We start from the raw sequence: 19,283 nt of genomic DNA, 5'->3' as shown, positions 1-19,283 counted from the left end.
ACATGTTTGATAAATTTCAGACTAAGAAGTTGGTAGAATTTTTCCAATTTCAGCATCACTGGCATTTAGTGGTGCATAAATTTGAATAATAGTGGCATTAAATGGTCTTCCTTGTAGGCATAAGGATATTATTATCCTATCACAGACAGCACTGTCATTCAAGACAGAGCGACAGAGCTGCTGGTGGCACTGTAAAACGGTCCCTCTACTTGTTATGTGTCCTAAAGAAATAAGAGGCATCACAGAAATAGATGTATGCACCTCATGTTTGTCATGGTTCTATTTAAAAAAGCAAAAAGATGGAAACAACCTAAATGTCCATTAGTGGAAGAAGAGATAAGCAAACTCTGATATATACACACAATGGAAAACTATGTAATGTTGCAGAATAATGATGAATCTGCAAAATACCTCATAACATATATGAACCTGGAGAACATTATGCTGAGTGAAATCAGTCAATCACAAAAAGCAAATATTGTATGAAACCACTATTGTAAAAAGTCAAAGGTTTTCATGCTAAAAGAAATATTTGATTGCCAACAGGGGTGTGAGAAAAGGGGAATAATTCACTGGCTAGAGAGTTGTTGCTGTGTGTTGTCTTGTTGGTTCCAACCCTGTATAGGTTTTCCATGGAGCTGCTGGTGGGTTTGAACAGGTGATCTTGGTGGGTTTCTGAACAGCTGACCTTGTGGTTAGCAGTCTACAACAAAGCTCTGGCTAAAGGTAGGTAGGAGTTAACTTGGGTGATGGAGAAGACAATGTACAACAAGAGCAAGGTTGGCAGGAGAATGATGGAAGGCAGGGGACAATACAGGGAGGAGTGCAAGAGTAAGAGGGAACAGAGGTAAATACTGTTGTATACACAATCCTGCAATGACAGTGATCTTAGGATATATGGATAGATACACAGGCTGAGTGGGTATGGGAAGGACAGTGAAATTATACTCACAAATATACAAAGATCTCACAAAGTGTATTTGTAAAAATGAGTATTCACCTTTGTTGCAAATATATCCATGGGGGAGACAAAAGGGGGGAAAGTTTGAAAACTTCTTGGACATAACCAAATACCTTGAGGTAGTGACTTGCTGGGCCTGGGAGTTCAGAGCCACAGTCAGGGGACATTATGGTCAGCTATCATAGCATAGTCCACAAAGACAGTGTTCTACACATCCTACTTAGGTGAGTAGAGATTAGGATCTTAAAAGCTCATGAACAGCCATCAAAGGTAAAGCTATTGGTCTCTCCCTGTCCAGAGGAAGAAGAGTGGTGAGAACTGAAGACACTTGCAAACAATTAGTACAGTATACAAATGGAACACATGAACATCTGTCTCAATAAACCCTAAGACCAAAAGGACTAGATGGTGCTTAGATACCACTAGCAATTGTTCTGAATGTGATTACAACAGGAGGTCCTGGATAGAATGGGAGAAAATGTGCAACAAAATTCTAAATTCTAAAACAGACCAGGCTTACTGGTCCGATGGAGTCTGGTGGAAACCCAAGACTATGGCTCTTGGTCATTCTGAACTGGTCTGGAAATGAACTCACCCCCAATGCTCAATTTTCAGTGAAGCAATAGATAGGTATATAGTGGGGACAACAACATTAGTGAAGTACACACAGTACTGAATGGTCAACCATTCAAGATCAAAAGGGCCGCATTTACTTATGGGCAAAATTCAGAAGGGTGGGAAAAGACAGAAATAAGAAACATAAGGAGGAAGTGGGATAAATGATGTTACACTGAGGGGACTGCAATCAAGATGAAACAAAGCATATGATTTGTTGAATTTAAAACTGATGATCTGCTCTGTAAACTTTCACTCCATTCACAACAAAAAATTAAAAGAAAAAAAAAAATCCAGCCTGGTGTTGATATAACAACAAATATAGAAAAATGAGATAGAATTGAGAATCCAGAAATAAACCCACACATCTATGGACAACTGTTCTGACAGGCTGCTAAATCTATTCAATGAAGAAAGCAGAATCTCTTCAATAAATAGTGCTGGATTTCCACATGTAGAAAAAAATAAAACAGGACCTACGCCTCACACCATACAAAATAAATTCTAAATGGATTAAGAGACTAAATGTGCAAACTAAAGCCGTAACATTTTTAGAAGAATAAGCAAAAGCAATGCTGTCAGGTCTAGCAGTCAATAGTGGCTTATCAAATATATATCAAAAGCAGAAACTGAAAAAGACAAATGAAATAAATGAGAGGCTCATAAAAATGAGTGTGGTATCTCTGTAGGATAAGCACTGGACTGTGAACCATAAGGTTAGCAATTCAAGCCCTCTGTTTACTCCGTGGGAGAAAGAAGGCTTTCTGCTCACACAAAAATTCATATCCTTGGAAACGCTATACAGGGTCACTATGAGTCGGAACTAACTAGATAGCACTCAACAACAACAACAAATGAAAATTTTTCTTCTATCAAAAGACTTTACCAAAGTCAAGATGACAGACTAGGTAGATGCACTACACGAACCTTCTACAATAAAGGTACAAGAAACGAAATGAAACAGACACAGATGAAAATCCTGGAACCCTGAACTTTAGAGGAAAAGTTAAAGAAGTGGATTGAGTGTTTGCAGGGAGGAGAATGACTATTTGTGAGCAGCTTTGGAGACAGCAGATGATCTGGCAGAACAGATTCACATAGGTGATGTGAAAGGTATGATTCCTTCTTTTTCCCTATGTTCCCTTGTGACCAGAGGGGTGGCCAACTTTGACCCTCATCCAACTGAAGCGTAGACAGTGCTCTCCAGGAGTTCACAGTTACGTGGTTGGGAGCCACACCAGTGTGAGGTAGGGGCCAGTTGTGCTGCTTTGGTGCCTGGTTTTAGGTGGGTTCAGATCCAGACCTACTGAATCCACAGAGTCACCAAACCAGCATTTAACAAGTCACCCTGCCCCCAGTTGCCCTGTGGTCCTAACAGACACTGAAACTAACTCCATAAAGGGCCTCATGAACTACTTCTGGATTGAGTGTCCTGAACACAGATAACACTGAGACTGATAAGAACTCCATCTAGTGCCAGGAACTCCCCTGATACATCCCTCCTGCACCCACTTTGTGAGCTCTTTAACTGGCAAGAGACCGGAGTTTTCTCCACTTGGGCCCCAACTGCTGCTGCACTAGCTGTTTTGGTTTGTTTTTTCCTTTTGTTGTTTCATTGTTTTTGTTTGTTTATTCTTTCTTCTCCTCTTTCCATTTCCTTAAATTTTATCCTTTTTATCTCCACTTGCTTTTTCCTTCTTTTCTTCGGTTTCTCATTCCACTTCTCTCCCCACCCCACTTTTGATCTTTCTAGTCTCTTTCTCTTTTTATTTCCTTCTCATGGTTTTTTGTTTTGTTTTTAAGTGTTTTTTTTTCTCTTTCTTCCTTTTATTTTCTCTTATATAGCTACATTTTTCTTTCCCTTTTCTGTTTTTAGTTATTATATTCTTCTTTTCTGGTTGCTGCCTATTTTAATTTCTTTTTACTCTTTCTTTATTTTGTTTTTTCATTATTGGTTTCTTGTTTGTTTACTCTGTTTTGTTTTCTTGTGTGTGTTTGGGGAGGGGCGTTTCTCCTCTTCCACACCCACTGTGCCTAGTGGTAGCAACTTTGCCTAGTTCCAACTACAACCTCTGAGCAAGAGCCAATACCAACTTCTTTACCACCTGATCAATGACAGACAACGGCTGACAACAGCCAAACTCACCCTAAACTTAGGTGCACAGAACCAAACAGAGAACAGTGCACATGCTTCCATTCTCTAACTACACACACAGGAGACAGTTGACGAGAGCTTAAGAAGATGCCAACATACAAGCATCAATTAAATACAAAGATGACAACACCATAATGTCCCAGAGACAACAGACTATTATAGCTCATACAGAGAAGCAAGAGAGAATGGATCATATGAAAAGACTTTACCAAAGGAATGGAAAGACACGCTACCGACTCGGAAAATATCTTTGGAAACCATATATTTAACAGGACTCTAATATTGAAAAATATATTTAAAACTTCAAAAACTTAGCAAAAAGACAAATAATCATGAAATGCACAAAAGACTTGAACACAAATTTCACTAAAGACATTCAAATGGCCGCTAAACACATGAAAGATACTCACTGTAATTAACCATCAAAGAGATGCAAATCAAAATCACAAGAAGATACCATCTCACCCCAACTAGAATGGTTAAGGTTTTTTTAAAAAAACATAAAATAGCAAATGTCGGGGAGGATGTGGGGAATCTGAAACTACTGTCCATTGCTGGTGAGGATGTAAAATATGACTTTGTGGGAAAACAGTCTGACAGTTACCAAAAAAAACACTAAAAATAGAATGATCACATGACCATCAATTCCACTCATAGGTATATACCCGAAAGATTTGAAAAGAGAGACTCAAACAGAGACTTGTACATCAATGTTCATTGTAGCACTATTCACAGTAGTCAAAAGGTGAAACAACCTAAAAGTCCATCAACAGATGAATGAATATACAAAATGTATTACATACATACAATGGAATACTATTCAACTAGTAAGAAAAAATAAGTCTAGATGACGTATAAATGGGGCCTGAAGACATTATGCTGAGCAAAATAAGCCAATCACAAAAGGACAAATATTGTATGACCCCACTTATATAAAAAGACAAGAAAGGGCAACGTATAGACACCAGAGTTGCTTAGTGGTTACTAGAAGCTGAGAGGGAGGGGGAAAGGGGGATTTAATGGTTGTGGGAAATCACATTGATTAAGGGTAAGGCTGTGCAGTTGATTATTATAATTATTGTCAATAAGTTGTAGGGCTGCGAACCAGTTTAGCCGGTTCAGTCATGCCTGATGAAGTGACCCAAAAAGAGCCTAATATTTAAAATGTGGGTGAGCCATAATGCTAACTGGAATAGGAAAAATTACAGGTTGAAGCCCTGCTAGAAACTTAATCAACCTCTTAGAAAACAAGGGCAACATGTAGGTTGCATAGCAACCAAATTGTTTGACTAGCTAAGCTGACAACAGTGCCTGGCTCAAAAATGGCAGCCAACTACCACGCTTTGAACGTGTGTCACTCTCCACAGTCCCATGTCACTTATTAGGCTCCTGAAAGGGCTCACTACCGTAATTTTTCCCATTCCAGTCAGTATTCCAATTACCCAATTTTTAAAACTTTGGGTCTTTTCCATTTTTACTTTGTGAGCCATGACTGAATCAGTTCAAACCAATTCAAAGCCCTGGTAAAAAGTTTAATTGGCAAGTTATGCAATGAATATATTTACAACAATGACCACAAAATGGAGTAGCTGCTGAGGCTGCTTATATACAACCAAACACCTCATAGGATTTGGTTCCTAACTTTGGAGGTTATACAGGGTCACTGTGGGTTGAACCGACTCCACAGCACTTAACAACAGCAGCAATTAGGTCCCAGTTAATTGGCCTAATAATGCGTTCAATAACTTGTTTAGCACCTCTGTTCTGCCTCCTAGTTTGTTTTGTAATGCCTGGGGTCTTAAAAGCTTGCAAGTGACCAACAATTGGTCTCTACTTACCTGGAGCAACAGAAGAGGGAGGAGAATCAGAAATAGGAGGAGGACATGTAATGTGTGGCTAATTGCCTCTATGGATAACTGCCTCCTTTGCCATGAGGCCAGAAGAATTGGATGGTGACCAGCTACCATTACTGAGCATTTAAATCAAAGATTCTCTAGATGAGTCCTGACCAAAAGGAGTAAAATACAGAACAGAATTTCACATTTTCATGAACTCTAGACTTTCTGGAGTCATGGAAGGTGGCTGAATCTCTAAAACTACTGCCCTGAGATAATTTTTAAACATGAAACCACAAATATCAATTGAAGTCATCTTAAAACCAAGTGACAGTTTGGCTTGACTAATAAAAAAAGTTCTGCCTTGAACATTATGTTTTTAGGTACACAGATCAAGCTGAACAACAGAAACTCAAAATATTCAACAGGAATCTTAGGAGGCAGTGAGTTTACATGAATGAGGGAGGAACAACTCAGGAAAGGAGAGTGAGGATGGAACACAACTTGAAGAACGTAATCAGTACCCCTGAATTGTACATGTAGAAAATATTGAATTGGTGTATATTTTGCGCTGTATATATTCTCAATAACAAAACAACATAAACAAACAAAATTTATAAAGTATAGATAACGAGTTTTCCCCCCAAATGAGAATTCACTGGTAAAACATTTCATGGCCCTGCAGTGTGAGGGAAACAAATAATCTTTCCTGCAAAGTTCTTTCAACACTAATTTATCAAAGAAAACTAGAAGACACAGGTATGTTATGTTCTCTAAGCCAGACTTATTAGATTCAGGATGAGGTGTTTTCTCCTCTTGGCATAGAACCTTGGGGAAATTGCCAAATGAGGCACTTCTCAGTCACTCAGGGATCCAGCACGTGTTCAAAGCATCAGCCCCTAAGCCTGGAGAAGGTAGCAGGTGAACAGGTTTGAGAGGACCCACACCAGGTGAACAGGCTTTAGAGGGCAGGTTTACCCAGGATTTCAAAGCTGCCAGCTGAGGTACTTTGGATGTCAGAGAAAACAGCTATGACAAAAGAAGAGGGACCCTGTGATGGGAAGGCTCCCCATCAGCCTTCACGGAAAACTCCCCCATCAGCTTCCCTACCCTCCACTACAAAAAATCTGACTTTCAAAGACACCATGGAGGCTGCGGTGAACAACATATGTATATATATGTATATGGTGGTGGCTGTACAGGGTTTCCGAGGCTGTAAATCTTTACGGGAGCAGAAAGCCTTATCTATCTCCTGTGGAACAACTGGTAGTTTTGAACTTCTGACCTTGCGGTTCGCAACCCGATTCGTAACCACTACCCTACCAGAGCTCCTTATATATGTATATAAGTGTGTATATATGTTATTGCTGTTAAGTGCCATCAAGTCGGTTCCGACCCATAGTGAAATTGTATAGGGAAACTGAGGTTTTTGGTGAATTTGATTTTATAGAGTCCTAGTGTGGTGCTGTAGGATAAGCACTCGACCTTAAGGTCAGTTTGAACTGCAAAGCTGGCATGTGTACACACTACCATCTCCTTGTTATACGACTTTTGGAGGTTACTCTATCACTCACTATACTCAGTTCTTACATGGGGACAGTAACACCATCATGGCTTATGAGGAGGATGAAACAAGAATGAGAACAGAGGCATTCTAGCCCAGTCAGACACCCAGCAGGCACTTGGGACTAAGCTCTTTTAAGCTGATTCAGTTTCCCTCTCATGGAAAGTCCTCTCAGAGTGACCTAGGCAGAAAGGAGCTGCCCCAAATTGTACGCATCAATCTGGGGTGAACACAACCTGAACTATCTTGTCAGGGAAGAACAGAGGCTGTCTCCCCACTGGCCTGGAACTCCTGGTAACAGTCATGTAGGGAGTACTCTCAGGTGGACTCAAAGCCAGCTTGGCCTTCCCACTCCCACATAGAGTCATGGCACCAGAGGACCCTGGACATGGGCCAGGCTTTACTCAATGCACCCAGATTTATGCCCCAGAAACAGAGTCACTTGCCCTTCCTTAAAGAGAATGGGAATTAACAACCTTGGCGGTCACATGCTCCTATCGAGCTTCAACTGCACCAACAGGGCTCAGGCTACTGAGAGTTCTGACTCAGACCTGGCCTGCTGCAGCAGCCCCACTCAGTCCTCCAGCAGCTGAAGCATCACTAGAGCGCAGGACATCACACTGAGTCACTTTGGCACAGGCAGGGCATAAGGAAGCCACACACAGCCCATCTCTGCAATCAAGACTCACCTTCTTCCCTGCAGTTGTTTCCTCTCCTACTCCTCTCAGCTCCCTGCAAGCAGTGATACCCAGCTCATCCCCATGCTATCTCCAGTACCCCACCTGCCCAGAGCACAGCCCCCTGACCCACCCACCTACCTAGCCTGCACCATCAAGGCCAGCAGAATCTAGACCTTTGGAGTTGGTGGGGAGCTTCTCCTGTCCTCCTCCTCCCACCGGCACAGTGTGAGATCCACTGACCTGCATTATGAAAAGTCTGTGTTCTCACGACAGAGCCACAGGGCCCAGGCAGAGCAGGTGCTGGAGCTCTTTGTCTAGGGATAAGAGCTAACAACAGGTTGACGCCCACCAAATTAGCCTGGCTTGTAGATGTGTGCACATACTCACACATGCACACACAAACCCCACTGCAAGGCTGAAGGATGCAGACACTGAATCCAATGACCAAACCAAAAAAGGCAGGCCGTTGCAGTGTGCCCAGAGCCCTGGGGCTGCCGAGCTGTGGCTTGCCAGGCTCCTGTCAGTCCTGGATGGTCCAGCTAATTTTACAAGGTCCCGGGTAGGTTTACACCTCCACCACTCGGCCTTCTCACAAGAAGGGAGGGCCCACGTAACACCCACTGTAACAGGCACTGCCCAGGCTCCCAAAGCTGACCCAAGCAGCTCCGGTTACCGTTTATATAATCTTCTAGTGCTGCAGCTGACATAGCCAACGTGAGGGCAAGGTTATGAAAAATGTATGCCCAGAGCAGAGCGCGCGCACACACACGCACACACACACACACACACACACTGTATGGTGACTGGGCTCTAGGACCACTCTCAAGTCCACTTTGTAAACAGGCCCTCAGGATATCAGGAATCCTGCCCAGGGACCCAGAACCAGGGCCCTACCTCAGAAACCTTCCAAGTCAGATGAAGCCCCCTGCAGACTTCCCCAGCTAGGGCACATGCACCCTGCAAGTGCAAGGGGAGGTGCTAATTTAAGGGCAGCTCCGAGGTCCCAAACCAACCTGAAACTGTCAGGACCTCCTGCACCCATTCTGGTACTACAAGAATACAATCCTTCAGACCACCTGGTACCAAAAAGAGAGCACAGGCCAGCAGGCACAAGGTGTTCTACTCTCTGGTGGGCCCCGCACTGTGCAACACACTGAAACCCACCACACACACACCCAGACAGCTCCTCTGGTCACCACTGCCAGAGGCTGCTCACCCACTTCACCTGCAGATAGACGCAGAATGGCCCAGCTGCCTACCCACACAGAGTCCCATTTGCACCACCACCACTGCCCTGATGCTCCCAACGCCCCCAAGCAGGGCACAGAAACAAGGACGCGCCCAAGGGCGCACACGGTAGGACACAAGCTCCCCTCACCTGCAGCTCGCACCAGGCTACCTCCACCCAGGTCTCTGTGTCCAGACCCTTGTAGACGGTTTTGAAGGAGCCACGGCCCAGCTCGATATCGAACTTGAGAAAGCGGCCATCAAGTGAGGTTGCTACGGCCTTGAGGTCATCCTCGTCGTCCTCCTCTTCCTCGGGCTCTTCTCTCCGGGTGCGCCCGGGATCCGGCTTCGCCTCTGCAGTATCCGCCTCCTTCGTCTCAGCCTCCTCCTCCTTCCGAGGGCTGCCGTCGGGGGTCGGCGCAGAGGGAGCAGCTGCGGTGGCCGGGCTGGGGCCCTGTACATCCGCGGCCTCGGAGGCCGGGGTCGCAGGGATGCCGGGGGCGAAGAGTGGCGCGGCGGGCGCGGGGCGGCCAGCACCCCTGGCGCGCTCAGCTATGAGGCGGCGCGTCTTGCACAGCAGCAGCACACGGCGCTGCAGCGGTTGCGGGGGCTGAGCGCCCGGCGCCTCGGCCGCCTCCAGGCCTGGTGGCTCCTCCTGGTCCGACTCCACCACGCTGCGCCGCAGAAAGCGCTGGTGTACCGGCCGGGCCTCGCGCACCCGCGGCCCTGCCGCCGGCTCCGCCATGCCCGCGGCCGCACCAGCGCCGCGCCCGGTCTCCATCAGCGTCCCGGGGGCGTCTCGGCGGCCGCCATCGCCATCCATCTCTGGGGACAAGGACAAACAGGCCCTGCGTGAGCGCCGGATGGCCACACCTGCCCGCAGTCGTGGGAAGAGAGAGCACCCTGCCCGCCCGCCGGCCCGCAGGGGGAGGCCCGGGGCCCAGCTCGCGGTGTTCCTGGGGGACCCCGGGTGGGTGGTAGCCGGATTAAGAGGCCCCGTGGGGGAGGGGGGCCAGTCCGGGGGAAGGGCGCCCTGCTCCGTCGGGTCTCGCACAGCCGGGCGGCGGCTGCTCCACAAAGGATGCGGGGCCCAATAGTGCAGGAAGGGTGCGGGGAGGGGGCTGCGGCGGCGCGGCGCGCACACAAAGGCAGCCGGGGCGGGGGCGAGCCCAGCACTCACAGGGTGAGCAGGAGCCGTCCATGCCGCGGTCGGACTGGCGATGCGCTGCAAAGCGACGCCGCGTCGCTGTGGTAGGTATCTGGGTCGCGGGGTCGCGGGGTCGCGGCACGCCCCGCCTCCTCCCTTGGACGCGGGTTGCGAGCGCCGAGCTCCCGCGTGCTCTGGCTCCGCAGCTGTCCGCTCTCTGAGTCCCGCACCGGCTCCAACCCCTGCGAGTCCGAAGGCGGGGCTTCCGCTTACCCCGCCCTCAGCCAGCACAGCAAAGCTGGGCTGCCACGCCCACCTAGCTGCGGGCGGGCGCCGCCACCTGCGGACTCGGCTATCTTTGAGTATCTCGGCAGAGCTAGGCGGTTGGAAAGCGAGGGGCAAGATGGGAGTGGGTCCATGAAGCCGTAGTTGTTGCTGCTGTTAAGTGCCTTTGAGTCGCTTCCGACACATCGCCACCCTGTATAGGGCTTTCGAAGAGCGACTGGGGAGCTTGAACCGCATTTACTCGATTACTGCCACTTGGCTCCTCCAGGTACAAGTCTGCGTTTTAGCTCCTTCCCAGGTTCAAAGAGGAGAGGTCACTTGCTGAAGGCCACACGGCCAGGAGGGCGTGGGCCGCAGTGAGCGCTGAGAGAATTTACCCTGACTCGCGCCAGCACTGCCCTTGATCTACTCCTGACAGGGAGGAGTCAGCATCCTAGCTCCCCAAGGGGAGCAGGCCCTTCAGGACGCGGCTTTCCATTCCACTCCGCATTCTAGGTGGGTAGTGTACGGCAGTGGGCCTCATCAGTCCCGAGAGAAAGCAGCAGGCTCTCACTTCACTTGGCTGACCGCACCCTTCCTCAGAGCTCTGATAGGGCAGTCATGGCCTGATGCAGAGAATGGGCAGGCAGAATGTGAAGACTCAGATCTGGAGATCCCCCTACTCTCAGAGAGAAGGCCTGAGCTCCAGAGGCTTAAATCCCAGGCTAATCCAGACTGCAAAACTGTTTGAACTGCAAGGTCGGTGGTTCAAGCTCACCAGCGGCTCCTCGGAAACCCTGTACAGGGTCACTATGGGTCGGAACCGACTCGACGGCACTAAACAACAACAACAAAGCCTAACCAGGATTTGGAATATCCTGTTCTATTCATTTCACAAACAGGCCTCACCACAACCCTGGAGGGGAGTACTTGATCATCAAGCCCATTTGACAGCTGAGAAAACCCCACGACTCCAAAGGAAGAAATTGTTTCAACGCATAATGAGTGGCAGCTGGTGAGTTTGAACCACCAACCTTGAGGTCCATTGCTTATCCTACAGTGCCACAACAGGATTCCTACCTGTTCTAGGTCCCAGAGCTTCAAGGCTGGGGACAGAGCTTGGGTGCCTGTGGAGAGGTTTCTGGGATTCCCTTGGCCCACAGTGTTCTCCCCAACACGCCAGATGCCCCCTCTGCCATGGAGTCTTTCCTGATCTCTCCTTCTCCCTCTTTCCCAACTCATGTGAAATCTCACAGACAATCCCTGTCTGGGTCATCTGTGTACTTTACCTAGTGACTTTACTTCTGGCATGTGCCACTGTCTATTACTACTAATTTCTAAGCCCTACTCTATGCAAGGGAGTGCAGGGGCTCTATACGATAAACACTGGACTGTGAACAACAAGGCCGGCAGTTGGAGCACACCAGGCACTCCTGGGAAGAAAGATGAGGCTTTCTGCTTCCACAAAGATTTATAGCTTTGGAAACCCTATACAGGGCCACTATGAGTTCAAATTAACTACACAGCACTTAACAGCAACCACTCCATGCAAGGTACTAAGCTAACACTTCATAGCCACCAACCCCTTTGTAGGTCTATCTTCACATAAGGAAACTAAGGTATCAAGGGGTTAAGTCACTTGCCAGAAGCTGGCACAGGAAGTTGGCAAGGATATTATCATCTTAGTTCCCGACCCCCAAGCTGGCACACATCAGGAAGCTAGGAACCGTCAGAGACGAAGGGATGCCCGTGGCTGTTGGCCCCAGTCCCTGGCACAAAGTAGCTCATGTGACCATCATGATTTAAAGGGAAAATGTGCCGAGTCACCTGTTAATCAGCGCAGCAGACCTTTGTGAACTCTTGTTGTCTGCTGGTTGTAGAGTGCTGGAGTCAGTTGAAACTAACTCATGCAAATCTTTCCCTGTCTGGGTGTTTAGTGATGCCTCATTGTAGTTTCAAGTCAGCAATGCTGAGAATATTTACACATGACAAAAACTACACGTCAGAACTTTTCAACCAGAGAGTCAAGGGTTAAACATTGACCAGCACACCACAGTGTACTGTACAAAGGGCTAGATTTTTGGCACATGGCTGTTAATGTATATTACTTAACCCTTGCACCTACATTGTGAGACAGATGTTCAGTCCAAGGTTCAACTGTTTTGTCAAAAGGTCAGTGAAAGAACAAGCAGAATAGCAGGTACCAGCTCTGCCAGTCCAAGGAGGCACTAACAGATGGGCATTTGAGCTGGACCTCACAGGAAGTCTTCCAGGCAGAGGTGGAGAGTATATGAGGATCATTCTATCTTCTCAGTGGAGGCTAATGACCCCTCTTTGTCATCTTTGCTTCTTGTCATCTGCATGATCTTGGGCAAATTGCAACCCTAGTTGACTCTCAGTATCCCCACTTGCAGAACAGGCTTAGTGATCCTGACTTGTCTGTCCCAAAAGACTGCCAATTTCTCCCAGACTTGGTCAGTCCAGAAAGGGCCCTCTGAATCTGAAAGCCTCTCCATGACAAGGTGTTCAGGCCTGCCCATGGAAAACAAAGATAGGATGGAGCTAAGTATGTTCTAGGAGAGATACATACCAGTTGGCTTTGACAGGCCACATCTGGTAGCCTGTGGGCACTGTGCCTGCCTGGTGATAGAAAGGACAACTGACCTTATTCACAGGCTGCTGCCCACCCACAGTTCATAGATATACATAGAGCAGTTATGATTATACCTACTAATCAACAGTGTACTTGCCACATACCCAGGCCACATGGGCTTATTGGGGAGAGCCTGTCTCTGAGTGAGCATTATATGCTAAGTCAAGGGCCCTTATGGGTAATTTCTTGACAACAGTGTTTCTGACAGGGAGTCAACTTTTATTTGCTTCCTGTGACAGAGAGCTCTCTTTTTGGTGCTCCATGATCATTAAAGTCAAGAGCTAAGTGGCTAGTAGACAGGTTGCAGTCCTCTTTGCAAGGACTGGGCTCAGGAGCAGGTCCTGGGATGGAAAGAGGTGGGAAGCCTGAACAGATGAATGCTGACCTTTGGCAACTAGCTGGTTTTCGAATTCTGAGTCTTTATTTCCTTGTCTTTAAATGGAGAGAACCATCATTGTCTTTCTGCTTTGCTAAATTGTGTTCTATTCTCCTGAGCAAAGAGCTGCATCACATACTGCAAACAAGACAGCCTATCTATGTAATCCTGGGAACAACCTTTTCAAAGTCTGTTGGGTTACACAAAGTGAAACACGTGGTAAGACATGTGAAAGTCTTTATTAAGATTAGTAATTAAGTACAAATAAGCCCATGCTTACCTTGCTTACTGGATACTGTAGCCCGGTCAGGGACTGTAAATTTGAAGAGGATAAGCAGAATCTTTGATGTGGTGAAAAAATGTGAAATTTCCCACTGTAGATTAGTAAATAGGCAAAAGTAAGCCCTGCTTACCTTGCTTATAAAGTAATCGGACACTGGTGCTGCTGGTCCAAAGAATGAGGTCTTATCCCTCACACAGACAGCAATACAGAGGTGTTTGAGATTTTTTCCATCTAGAGTCCTTGCTGAAGGGTAGGGGGTGCCATGTTTGGAACGCATAGTCCTAAACTGGACCAGTCATCTCCTTAGCCCAGGAATGTCAGTCAGAGATCTTGAAATACTCATGTTGCTTTTGCTGCTAAGTACCTTCGAGTCAGTTCTGACTCATAGCATCCCTGTGGAGGGTCTCCAAGGAGCTGCTGGTGAGTTTGAACTACCAACCTTCTGGTTCAAACTGACCTTGCAGTCCAGTACTTTATCTCACAATGCCATACCAGGATAAGGGTGGGTACTTGGGAGCATGGTGGCTTTGTACTGTAAGCACTGGACTTCCTGCAAACCACAAGATTGGCAGTTCAGCACACCAGCTGCACCGCAGGAGAAAGATGAGGCTTTCTGCTTCCACAAAGATGTACAGCTTCGGAAACTCTATACAGGGTCACTATGAGTTGGAACTGATTCAATGGCACTTAACAACAACAACAACTTGTGGTCAGTTAGTGGTGGAACCCCAGAGAGAAGATCAAATTATACCTTGCTGCTGAAATAATAATATAATAGCAACAACAAATGAGCATGTGGATCAATCATACTCCTCAGGGACCTCAGCCTGAACATCTGTCCGAGCATCAGCCACACAGATGCCCACCTAGGGTGTCCCATGCACCAGCCTGAGGTACCCACTCCCCATGATGCTAGACTCTGATGATTCCCTACTTCCCTGTTTCCCAGACTGAGTGCTTACTGCTTCCTGTGTGCTAATAATCTCTGTGCTCAGCTTCCCAGTGTTTAGGTAACTACCTCTATATTAGATCCCCCTGTTGGACCTAACAAGCATGGTTTCCTTTTGCTAGCTGAGACCCTCCTCAATGCAACCTTGGCGTTCCTCTCTAACTCTAAACTTGATTCTCTTGTTGGAACTTGTTGATCTTCTTCATGGGCAGGAGTTGAGTGATGATGCTTCTTCCCAGCCTGCCCACTGCCCTCCCTGCACTACCACCTGGTGAGACTTCTGAACTGTGGTTTACCTTCTGGCTCTGAGGGGTCGCAATCCCATGTTCCCTATAGGGCTAAAATTTCTGTCTAGGCTCCCAGCCTTTATATGGGTGCAGCTGTGCAAACTAGATCCGCTCTTCTTGGAAGCATTTCATGATCAGAGCAAGAATTTTAGAAATATTTATACTCTTTAAACCATAAATTCCCCTTGGAAGAATCTACACTAATAAAATGACCAGTTATGCAGAAAGTGGCACGTAAAGATGCTCACTGAAGACGTATCTATAATAAGCGTTAGATATAACCTAAAAGTTCAGTAATTAGAAAGTGACTGTGAGAGAATTTGCTGGAAGCATCTGTGGAAGCTTTTAGCAGGCTAGGAAAGACTCAGTCCCTCTGCTGGCAGCTGAGGTGATTGGTCAGCATGGCTGACCATATTTAGTGGATGGCTCTACCTCTACCTTGAGGAAGAGCTGCAGAGCCCATCATGGAGAGAGCATCGCTGCCCAGCCAGTCCTCGTGTTTCCAAGTTCGCAGAGGGAATAGAGTCTCAGAGAGCATAAAGTTGTATTCATGGAGGGTCTGCAGGCTCAGCCATGGGAGCAGAGAGGGGCATGGGCACCAAGACAGCCACAGATCTGGGTACACATCCCATAGGTTTGGCTTGGATCTTCTGACCAGAGCTTACACTTACTGTCCAGGGCAGCTTATGACCCTGTTTAGCCTCTCCCTAAGGTCTAAAAGGGCTGAGGCTGGGTTATCCTCATAACTGGGGCCTCCCCTGCCCCAAGTGTCCAATTTGCCCTTGTTCGGTCTCTGTGCAGCTGGCAATGACACCAGACCTCCAGGGGCGCCACATCATCTCCATGTGAATACAAAAGAGGGTTTTCCCACTTAATTACATACTTGCCTGCCTTCTATTGTTGGTTTGGTTTTGTTTTTCCAGTTGGCCCACTCCAAATTGTGTGTGAGAGTCCCAGAAAGCTGAACCGTGATAATACCCACTCATTTGGAATGGAGATCTCTCTATATGGATGTAATTCATTTATCACATATCTGCTGGCCTCTGCATGCCAAATTCAGGACTCACACCAGAAAATGACCAGGTCAGGTAAATGTTAGAAGCCCAGGGAGGCATCAGCTGCCAGGGCAGCTAGGTGACAAAGAAAGGTTTCTTAGTTTCTAAGGGACCATTAGATATAAATATGTATAAAAGAATGATGAATTGAATCATCTAAAACTCCCCCTGACAAAAAGTACCACAAATGAAAAATCAGAAAAATAAAAATTACAACTCAAATGTCCCTATTTTCCAAAGGACTCCTACAAATCACCACCACTTGTCTGTCACTTTGTCTTACTGTGGTGGTCTGCATGTTGCTGTGGTGCTGGAAGGTATACCACTCATATTTTAAATACCAGCAGGGCCACCTATGGTGGACAGGTTTCAGTGGAGTTTCCAGACTAAGACAGTCTGGACTGTCAGTCTACTTCTGGGAATTACTGACCAGTAAAAGTACAGATAGCAGTGAAACATAGTGCTGGAAGATGAGCTCCCTCTCAGGCTGGTAGTACTCAAAATACAAGTGGAGAAAAACTGCCTCCTCAAAGTCGAGTTGACCTTAATGATATGGATAGAGTAAAGCTTTCAGGACTGTCATTTACTGATGTGACATGATATAAAATGAGAAAAAAAATCTGCAAATGGAACATAGAATATGCAAAGTATGAATCAAGAAAGGCTGGAAACTGTCAAAAAATAAAATGGAATGCTTGAAGATCAATATACTAGGCATTTATGAGATGAAATGCCTAACGTGGTATTGACCATTTTGAATCAGACAATCATATGGTCTACTATGCTGGGAATGAAAAACTGAAAAGGAATGGTGTTGCATTAATTGTCAAAATGAGCATTTTATGATCTTTCCTGAAGTGCAACACTGTTGGTGACAGAGAAAAAGAAGACCAGTTAATATGACTATTATTCCGTAGTGGTTACAAATCAGGCTGCGAACTGCAAGGTCAGCCGTTTGAAACTACCAGCTGTTCCGCGGGGGGAAAGGTGAGGCGTTCTGCTCCTGTAAAGATTTATAGCCTCGGAAACCCAGTACAGGGTTGCTATGAGTCGGAACCGACTTCACAGCACATAACCAACCAACCAAATGCCAAATAGGAAAACAATTTAAGATTTTTACCAACTTCTGCAGTCTGAAATTGATCAAACATGCATTCCATACATGTTTATGATTACTGATAATTGGAATGCAAAATTGAAAACAAAGAAGCAGCAGTGGAAAATAAGACTTTAGTATAGAAATGAGCCACCATTTGTCTGTCTGTTTGTCATATTGTAGTTGCTTGCAAGTTGCTGTGATACTGGAAGCTATGTCACCTGTATTTTAAATACCAGAAGGGTCCACCCATGGTGGACAGGTTTCAGCTGAGATTCCAGACTGACAGACTAGAAAGAAGGAGAGGGAGACTACTTCTGAATGGTTAGATAATGAAAACCTTCTGAATAATTGTGGAATACTGTCAAATAGCATCCGAACACTGAATATTGAAATATTATGAATAACATTAGAATATATAGATATAGATACTGTGCTGAAAGATGAGATCCTCAGGTTGGAAGGCAATCAAAATCAGACTGGGTAAGAGATACCTCCTCAAAGTAGAGTTGACCATAATGATATGAATGGAATAAAGCTTTTGGAACCTTCATTTGCTGATGGAGCACAAGTCAAAATGAGGAGAAACAGCAGTAAACATCCATTAAAATTGGAACATGAAATATAAAAAGTGTGAATCTAGGAAAATTGGAAGTTATAAACAATGAAATGGAATGTTAAAAGATCAGTATCATAGGTACTAGTGAGCTGATGTAGACTGGTATTGACCATTTTGAATCTGACAATCACATGTTTTACTATGCCAGGAATGACAAATTGAGTAATGGCATTAGATTCATCATAAAAATGAACATTTCAAGATGTATCTTGAAGTATAACACTGTCTGTGATAGGGTAGTATACATATTCCTACATGGCATACCAGTTAATAATACCACTATTTATACAAATTTTCTCACCAAGCAATAAAGCCAATGATAATGAAATTTAAGAATTCTACCATTTTCTTCCATCTGAAATTGTTCAAACATGTAATCAATATGTATTGGTAATCACTTGCATTTGAATGCAAAGGTTGGAAACAAAGAGGAAGGATAAGTAGTTGGAAAATATGGCTTTAGTGATAAACATTATGCTGGAGAAGGGAAATTCTTCAACATAATTAAGAACATATATACAAAAACAACAGACAACATCACTCTTAATGGAGAGAAACTGAAAGCCTTCCCTTTGTGAACAGGAACCAGACAAGGATGCCCTTTGTCACCACTCCTATTCAATATTGTCTTGAAAGTCTCAGCCAGGGCTATAAAGTAAGATAGGGAAATTAAAGACATCCAAATTGGCAAAGAGGAAGTAAAACTCTCTCTATTTACAGATGATATGATCCTATACATAGAAAACCCCAAGGACTCAGCAAAAAAGCTACTAGACCTCATTGGGAGATTCAGTAAAGTGGCAGGGTACAAGATCAACGTGCAAAAATCAGTTGGATTCCTCTATAATAATGATAGCACTGAAAAGGAAATTAGGAAAGCAATACCATTTACAATAGCTACCCTAAGGATGAAATATTTAGGCATAAATGTAACCAGAGAAACAAAGGACCTATACAAAGAAAACTACAAAACACTGCTACAAGAAACCAAAAGAGACTTACAAAAATGGAAAAATATACCATGCTCCTCGATAAGAAGACTTAACATTGTGGAAATGTCAATACTGCCCAAAGAAATTTACACATATAATACAATCCCAATCCAGATTCCAACAACATTCTTCAAACAGATGGAAAAAAACACTTACATACTTTATATGGAAATGAAAGAGATCCAGGATAATCAAATCATTGCTTAGGAAGAAGAAAGTTGGAAGCCTCTCACTCCCTAATTTCAAATTTTACTACATGGTTACAGTGGTCAAAACAGCCTGGTACTGGTACAATGAAAGATACATAGATAAATGACTACCCAACATTGTGAAAATTGCACAAACAAAAGACAAAAAAGATGATTGGAACATACTAAAAATTAAACACTTATATGCATCAAAAGACTTCATCCAAAGAGGGAAAAGACAGTCCTCAGAATGGGAAAAAATCTTTTGCAACAACGTATCAGACAAGGGGCTAATCTCTAAAATCTGTAGGAAACTACAACACCTTGACAAGAAAAA

At 45.3% G+C, this 19,283-nt stretch overlaps 1 protein-coding gene and 1 pseudogene across 1 annotated transcript in view; one reads left to right on the top strand and one right to left on the bottom strand.

Moving 5' to 3' along the window:
* The window catches only part of WNK2 (WNK lysine deficient protein kinase 2), a 203,883-nt gene extending 194,023 nt beyond the window's left edge, over window positions 1-9,860 (bottom strand). The window contains exon 1 of the mRNA XM_006876247.1: window positions 9,189-9,860. Coding sequence (XP_006876309.1) covers window positions 9,189-9,860 — 672 coding nt within the window. The remainder of the gene's footprint in view (window positions 1-9,188) is intronic.
* A 40-nt stretch (window positions 9,861-9,900) lies between these two features.
* LOC102812506 overlaps window positions 9,901-19,283 on the top strand; it is a 137,174-nt pseudogene continuing 127,791 nt past the window's right edge.

Source organism: Chrysochloris asiatica, unplaced genomic scaffold (genome assembly GCF_000296735.1).
Source record: "Chrysochloris asiatica unplaced genomic scaffold, ChrAsi1.0 scaffold00369, whole genome shotgun sequence".
Classification (NCBI taxonomy): Eukaryota; Metazoa; Chordata; class Mammalia; order Afrosoricida; family Chrysochloridae; genus Chrysochloris; species Chrysochloris asiatica.
This window is presented reverse-complemented; position numbering and strand designations above follow the sequence as displayed.